We start from the raw sequence: 8554 nt of genomic DNA on the forward strand, positions 1-8554 counted from the left end.
AAGGGATGTTTGTAGAATCGTTCCAATCGTTTAAAGTTAGCTATTGATTTTTATTCCACCTCAAACTCACTACTAACTGGAAGAAATTTAGCATTTAGTGATTAAGGGACATAAAAAACAACAGACTAAAGAGTGATGTATTGCAGCAGCCATTTATAAAACAGAGTAACAGACATTCATTTATTATTAAACATTATTATTAAAAATCAAACATAACAAATATTTTTAAAATGTAATAAGTATAATCATCATCAATTTACCATACATAAATGTCATCAGTTCTTCAGAAAGTATGTAATGGCATTGACACACACTACATGGTTCTAAAATATGTCCATTATTTTGACATGTTACTTTTTACTGTGAGTGCAAATGCTTCTTTTAAAGTTGTCCTGATTTCAACAGTTGACTATGGATTTATGTGCAATTATTTGGGAGACTGTGTATGGCTCCAAGCTTTTTCCAGCACATTTATCTTAAAAATAAAATAGCATTGCAACTAGGAGAATGTCACCTGAAGAACCTGTCAATGGTGTTGAGGCCTTTGGCCTTTTTGGCAGGCAACGCTGAAGGTGAGTCGTGTCTGGAAGTGATATGATCATACATAAATCACGGTGTTAGAATTGGACATGCATGTTACTACCAATACCAATGGAAAAATGCAGACAACAATTCTATCTTACCTTTTAGTTTTACCTCTTCCTGCTTGCCTCGGCAGAAGGACAGTTTTGTCTGTAAAACAGAACCACTCAACACTTTATTTTCACTTCTTGAAAAAAAAAAAAAAAAGACAAAAATGACATCTAACCATTGAGGACCAACAGCACCACTTAAAAGAGATAAAGAGTGCAATTTCTAGGGTGGGATTGTTCAAGAGGAAGCTGTGGTGCTCAGACTGGCTTCATTATAGGAAAGGTGAAGAAGTAATTTGGACAATTCCAAGGCCAGGGCAAAGAAATCCCTGCTGGGCAGAATAAGATCTGTTTTCTCGGTAGAAATCAATACGAGTGCCTCACATAATGTGGATGGCTGTAAATAAGAAGGCCACAGGCCACAGTGGCTTCGCGAATTAGACATGTGGAGTTCATACAGCAAGAGAGCAGATATTGTACATTCACATACTTTCCTTGCAAGAAAGAGTGAACAGGAATCATGAATAAAATACTGTATTTCTAACGAATACCTCCCAAGTGGTACAATTTAGAGTTCAATAAAAATTTGGGAGAAAAAAATATAGTGGAACAAAACTCAGACAGGATTAACTCGTAAGTATCTGCTCAGTAAAATATGAGCAACAGTTAATTAAATATTAATTACTGCACTGAACCAAATCTAAGATAAATTTTGATGGATGGCTCAAAAAAATCTGAAAGACAGGAAGTCAATTTGGGGTTTGGATATTTATACCTGCAAACCAGCAGGTGGCGCCAAATAACTTCTACCCAAGCGAGTCAGAGCTTTTCTTCCTGTTGCTCACACACACCGGCGACCTAGAGAGATGCAGCTGCTACCAGCTCAAAGGAAATGTTGGGCAAGTTAGGAAGTGTTTTGATGCTAATTTTAAGATAATGGTGACCAATAAGGGAGAGTCATCAAACAACTGACAAGCAGCTAAGAAATGTTTTTATTGAAATCGCCATCCATCCATTTTCTATGGCGCTTCCTTTTATTGAAATCTCCCAGTTGTTATCTCCCAGATATGGAAAACAAAACATAAATTTTGCCTTTTTTGTCTTTCATTGTCTTATATAAATCTTTTTCCAAAAACAGATCTTTAAAAAGAGGGGTGTCTTCAGTTGTCTTATACTTGGGTCAACACGGTACAAACGTTAATTTCACCAAGCAACTGCTTAGGTGGATTGAAAAGTAGACGGAAAGTGTGTATTTTTTCCGTTTCACAACCCTGTTGATCATCACTTTTTATACAAAATGTTATTTAAACTTGTATGGTTAAGAAAGGTTTCATAATGGTGTGTTGAACTATAGACACACCACAGTGCATACTTCCAGTGAAAAAAGTGCTCACCTATTACATTGCGCTTTTCGGGTTCAACTGAAGGTGGCGTTCCCAGCTCATGCAGCACTTCCTGGTTCAGGCAGAGGTCAACGTGGCGATTGAATATCGTGAGGTCACTTGTGTCCTGGGTCAGCTGACAAACCGGGCAGATGAGGACGGGACCTTTTTCAACAGATGACTGAGGCCGCTGCGAGGTCATTGTTCCACTGTTGCCACTGATCAACACCACCGCGTGACTGGAATTATTCGTCGGCTGGTGTTGTCTGTTTCGCTCGACTTGTCCATTGCTCTTTACCTTGTCCTTATGCATCTCAACCTCTGACTCTGACTTCAAACCAGAAATGTGGAGCTCTCTGGGCTCCATGGACCCATTAATGAGACACTGGTCTACATGGCCATTGAAGACATTCAAATCGTCTGTGCTCACCTGCCTGAAACACACAGGACAGGTTAGGCTGTCCAATGCTGAGCCTGATGTGGATACTTGAGCCTCTGAGGTGCCATCAAGTTCTACAAAATGCAATGCAGAGCTCTTTGGCTCCTCCCTCTTTGTTGATGACTCCGCCCTTTTATGGACATCAGCACCTGTGAGTGTTACCGTGGCTACGTTCTCCTCATTTCCTTGTTCCTGTGTGCAAACCGGGAGCTGCATTCTCTTAGCGTGAGCTCTTTGGAAGAAAGACTGCTGAGGTCTTTCTGCACTCTGGTCCTCCTGTAAGTGCTTTTTCTTTATCGGCCAGGGAATCTCCTCTTTAGTCTGACATGTCTGTGCTGTGAGAGGACAGGAAGAGAGATGATCCCCTTCAAAGTCTTGATGTATTTCCTGGGTGGAGCCTCGAGCGTCTGCTTTGCCAGGCTGGAGGAAACCAACGATGCTCTTCTGCTGGTGCCTTTTATCATCCGAGGTGACAAAGGCTGAGATACGAACACCTGCGGTACACAAGAATAACTTATCCAAAGGACACATTGGGTAAATAACAATGTAAACTTAAGACACATCATTCTAAAAAAAATTCTTCCATATTTTATTTACAAATTACTCTGATTTCAGTGTAATTTTTCTGTGTGTATACAGGGTCAAACACTGTCATTTCACACCAGGTTTAATCTAGATCTGATCAACGTTTGGCAGATGGTAGAAAGAAATTCTATTTTAACAAGGAAATTCTAAATTTAACATATTCAACCACACAAGGTTAAATCTCATCAGTTTTTAACTAAATTTCCTATGGTTGGAAGCAGTAATGTCAAACCAGATTTGATCCAGATTGTACATTGTGGAAAAAATTAAACATAGAAAAACCTATGTGTAATGCTTATACTAATTTATTATACGTGTTATTGGTGTTAAACACAGTTGTACATTAAAGTTACTACAGTATGTATATGTATGGGGAAATCTAATTTAACATGTTCATACACTTACTGTATGACTCTATCAAATATTATCTGTTTTGAACAGAATGTTTGTGTGCTGTGTGTATGCAGGGTCGTAATTTGTAACGTCAAACCAGGTTTCATCTGGATTTGATCCGGACTGTTCATTTTGTAGAAATTTTAATTTCTCATGGAAAATGTAACTTTGCATTGTGAAACACTTCCATCACTGCTAAATATTGTCAGTCTTAAGCAAAACTTTCCTAGGTCTGTGCATGGCCAGAAGTTGTAATGTCAAACCAGATTCCATCCTGAACTGATCAAGATTGCGCATTTGGTAGAAATTCAAATTTAACATAGAAAATCGAACACTTTCAGACGGTTACATTTCTGTAAGTCCTTATCAGTTTTGATCTGATCTAGCTTGCGCCATTCAGTGAGGTGGCAAATGCCCAAACCTTGGCGGAGTACTCTTGTAATACAATACAGCATATAGTTACCCATGAGCCTCAGTCTGAGCAGCTGTGGACTTTCATTGTCTATTTCAGTCTTCAGTAGGTCTTTGGCTGCAGCAAAGATCTCATCTGTAGTAGCGACGCCACACGGTAGCGTCACTGCCCTGGTTTTCACTTCAAAATTCACATTCTTCAGCTTCAGTGTTACGTTTTTACCCTTTGGAAGAGTTAAAAGGACACAGTTGATAGGAATATAGTTACAGTATATGCACATTGCAAAATAACACGATCATCTCGCTGGGAGAAATTTCCAAGGCTTGACAGTTGGCCCCCGCTGTCTCCTTAATGGCCCTCTTTTTCCTGTTGCTATCAAGACAACATCAGGACCGAGGCAAGGGGATGGCCATGGCAAACCATCGAAGTCTTCCTTTATCAATTTGAAATGGGAATGAACAAGCTGACGTACTTATACAGTATAAGAATCAGGTTCTATTTCAGTTTACTTTAGTACCTTTGATAATCATTTATTGATAGATGATAGCTGAATGGTTGTGTCGCATTCGCAAGTCATTCCATAAAAAGTGTGAAGTATAAAGCTTCTCTGACGTTCATTACCTTGAGATCTTCTCTCTTTAGGTCTTGTGCTAAGTCCTCACACAGTTCTCTGCATAACAAGAACTGCTCCTCAGGCCTGTTGAGTTCTTTAAATGTTCTGTAGATAGTAAGAAAAGACAAAGAGACAACAAGTGAGTAAGCCCCTATAGATGAGTAAAATTACTTTCACAGCAATACAAACTTCCTACCTCTCTGTGCTCATGCTTTTCCTTTCTTCATTCCTGTATAACATCATAGACATGCGTATCATTCGTTGTCTAACTATATTTTCAAGACTTTCAGCGCAAGGACGATGTGTGCATTCAAGTACCTGACGATGTAGGTGGAGCCCAGACCAAGTGAAACCTGCAGGAAGTGATGCCAGGCTGTCTCTGAGAACAACAAAGACAACATCGCCATCTGTTGACCAAGATGAGCACAGCTAGTGATGCTCAGTGCATTCAGCATCTTCTCGCTCACCTTCCCTATGCCTGACACCTGTAGACAAAAACACATTCTGACCTGAAATATTGCTACAGCACATTATTAGTCACATCACACCACACACCAGCAAACAATGACATTATTTCACCACACACCTTCCCATAATAATTCACCAGTAACACTAAAGTCTGTGTTTATGTGAACTGAAGTGTGGTGTACTTTGCGAACTGGGAGGTTCTGGATGAAGTCCATGACAGCCTCTCTGGTGGACGGCAGTCTGTACTGTCCATTGGGCTTGTTCTTGTCACTACACACCTTGGCCAGCATCATGTTTGGAGCTATGCCTGGAGGGAAAAGGGAGCATGAATATTGGATTATTACGTGAACAGCTGGTAAAACAAAACATTGATACTAACGCAGGTATGTAGCAGATACTTATCGTATCCCAGGGTGTATCATGTGTGTATCCCAGCTGACTTTGGCAAAAGGTGGATTACGTGGACTGGCCACCAGTCAATTGGGAACATATAGAAAACCAACCATTCACATTAACATTCACACTAATATATGCGTAATTGTTATGTATTATTATTTATGTTTTGTTTATTGTATGTCTCTATCCATCCAACTTCTATACCATAGTATGTCCTCCTTAGGGTCACGAGTAAGCTGGAGCCTATTTGTATATCACTAATATAATAAAAAAAAACCTTCAAAAAGGAAAATCTTTCCCTGAGTTCCACTTGAAAAATGGAACCCGTGGACCAGCGGTGGTACTCGTACAACAGTTGGACAAACAATTAAATGTTGCTTTCCTCCCACCTGCACTGGCAGTCAGCATGGTCTTCTGCTCGATGCGGAAGCGCATCTCCCTGACAGCCTCCTCAACAGATGTCCCAAAAACTTCAGTGGCATGAGTGACACCTGCTTCAGAGTCAGACAAGAACTCAGAAGAACTTGGGCTGTCCTCAAACAGCACAGGGGAAAAGCCTTTCACCTCTGATTCCTGGTGGTGCTCAATTTTCCCTCCACCTTTAAAAAAAAATAAAAAATTCTGTATTTCTGTAACACAGACACACACACTGCATTTCTTAATTAATTGTGTTTTCAGAATATTTAAGTCCTGCCTGTAGCAGTGCTGCTGGAGCGGTAGCAATGCGTCCGTGAGGCCTCTGGCCAGCTCTTCCTCTGTTGCAGGTGCTCTGTAAAGTCCAGATAGGCTTCATCCAGGCTCATAGGCTGGAAATTAGGATCATAATACGCAAATATCTGCCTGATCTAAAAGAGGGACAGAAACACAAGCAATTAGTTAAGGCAATGAATTACAAAAAAGCTGCATGGAAAGGGTTTCCAGACCCCTGCAGGCCTATGTTTATGTTGCAGTGTCTCGCTCACCTCATTGCTCACTGATTTATATTTATTGAAATTGCATGGAACGATGATTAAGTTGGGGCAGAGTTTTTTGGCTATGAATCCAGGCATGGCAGCCCGAACGCCATACTTCCTGGCATGGTAGTTGGAAGTGGACTGTAAAGGACAGGAGAGGATCAAAGAGAGTAAGCATGACAAAACATAAATTAGGAATCAACACCGACAAGATACATTTTAGGACCATTTGCACAATCAAATGAGATCCAACACAAGAAGTGTTTATTTACAAAATAATTACACGTTTTGATTAAGACTGTGAGAGAGGTATTCCCTAATATCACTTTGATCTCATCTAACACCATTGTGGTTGTAGTTTGCAATGTTGTAGAACTTCCTTATTTTGTGTTTTTCACTGTTTGTGAGATATTTATTGACTTGTTATGAGATGAACAGGACAAAACATTAGACAAACCTAGCAGTATGATGCTGAGCAGTTCCACACCGAACATTATTACATCACAACCTCTCTGACAGTGTCAATCAAAACAGAGCACTATCTTTGCAAACGCATAATTGTTGATAGAGCCCTTATATTGTGCATGTGGCCATAACATTGCCGCAGGTTGGTGCATATGTTAACAATATTCAAGCCATACACCATATATGACCGCAGTGCATAACTGATGCACTAATAATATATTGCTTTTAGCACTCATCCAGTCACATTATGTCCACCTGCATTATAAGTAGCTATGCAATACAATACATGCTATAAAAGAAGTGCCGCCCATGTAAAGAAAGAAAATAATGACGTTTTGATTGAGGCAATCATTTAACATGATTTTCATTATTTTGGTGTAGATCTGCACTGCATACTACTGAGAGGCAATTATAATATTTTGCCACTTTCATGTACATTTTTTTAAATTATTACTCCTTTGAGTCATTCAGCTCTTGTATTGGATCTCATTCAACGGTGCAGCAGAGCCAGTGAAGCAGCAGTGTGAAGGATCATATAAATCCTCCTGTGACCAACCAGCATGCTCATGGATCCTACAGCCATGGGCTTGTCCTTCAGTTCAGGACAGTCTCTCATCTCCACTGCAGCGTAGAAAGCGTCCATGTCCACATGCACAATCACACGGCTTAGATTACGACTTTTCTCCAGCTGAGAGGCCACCTTCTCCACCTATTGAGAGAGCATTGATGAGGTACTTACAGTCTGTGTAATCTGCTCAAATCAAAACTGTTTACAGAATATTTTTCTGATTTACCTGTGTCTGTGCTTTCTTTAACTGTTGTTCTGTGATTTGTGACTTTTGAAGCATCATTTTGTCAATGCGGTGGTTCACCTGCTGCTCTCTCCTCAGTTCATTCTCATAAAACTTAGATCCCTTCAAAGGAAGGTCAAGGACACAAAGCATTAGCGAGATATATCATGATAACCTACAATAGTACATCTTTTCAGGGCTATACATCACTGCACTGGGGATATGAGATTTTTACACAAGGCTGAACACAGTGGAAATCTCATCTGAAAACTGTCCACAGCACCATTATAATAAAACATTTGTACTTCCCTGTGCATCATTTCTGTGCTGTGGAGATTGCTGTGTGGAAGGTAGTTAGTGCCAAAACAAACTCAACTAGTTCATATAACTAACTAACTAACCTTTGATGACTCCATGATGATCTTGTTGATTTTGTCCCGGTCAAGACCCTCCATACCAGCTTTGTTGTCGTTGAGCGCCATTCTGGAGAGGAACCCTTCTCCACCTGTAGTGGATGCACTGCCATTTTCCATCCTAATTATCTGACAAGTGATGTGGAATTAGTTTCGTCCAGCAATAACGAGATTGTATGTGTTAGTTGAAAAAGCTCTGCAAAGTCATAGCTATGTATGTCATTATAAACATATTTAGAAGTATATTGTTTAAATGTAAAGTAAGCAACTACTGTCGGAATCGCTGAGAAATGTACAACTGTCCAAAGCTTAATACTGTATTTGAAATTTGAGCGACTCTTTGGCGCCACTTCCGGGTTTAAGACTATCACCGGAAATGCAACACTTCCTTTTCCGTTAGACGTTTTGTAGTTTGCATGTTTTTTTGCGTTTTACTCTTTGCTTGTAAGAATACTTTAAATATTGGGTTGTTATGTTTTATAAACAAAATTAAATTAATCAAATACATACATTTTTTATTACAATTCAGAAACTTACTGTGTTTCCACAGCATTCACTTCAATTTGGTTATGTTGACCGTTAAAATCAAACATAATTGTTAAACTGTCTCGT

The 8554-nt window shown here is 39.7% G+C and overlaps 1 protein-coding gene across 1 annotated transcript; it reads right to left on the reverse strand.

The window, feature by feature from the left end:
- Window positions 1–180: 180 nt before the first annotated feature.
- Window positions 181–8300, reverse strand: polk (polymerase (DNA directed) kappa). Its single transcript, XM_054773366.1, has 14 exons — window positions 7931–8300; window positions 7533–7652; window positions 7295–7447; window positions 6283–6414; window positions 6015–6165; window positions 5710–5919; window positions 5107–5231; window positions 4775–4941; window positions 4653–4685; window positions 4465–4561; window positions 3895–4066; window positions 2027–2947; window positions 684–732; window positions 181–583 (listed from the first exon to the last, which is right to left on the reverse strand). Exons 1-14 carry the CDS (start codon window positions 8060–8062, stop codon window positions 511–513), a joined length of 2535 nt encoding a protein of 844 aa, XP_054629341.1. The 5' UTR covers window positions 8063–8300; the 3' UTR covers window positions 181–510.
- Between the last annotated feature and the right edge of the window lie 254 nt (window positions 8301–8554).

This window comes from Dunckerocampus dactyliophorus, chromosome 4 (genome assembly GCF_027744805.1).
Source record: "Dunckerocampus dactyliophorus isolate RoL2022-P2 chromosome 4, RoL_Ddac_1.1, whole genome shotgun sequence".
NCBI classification, from domain to species: domain Eukaryota; kingdom Metazoa; phylum Chordata; class Actinopteri; order Syngnathiformes; family Syngnathidae; genus Dunckerocampus; species Dunckerocampus dactyliophorus.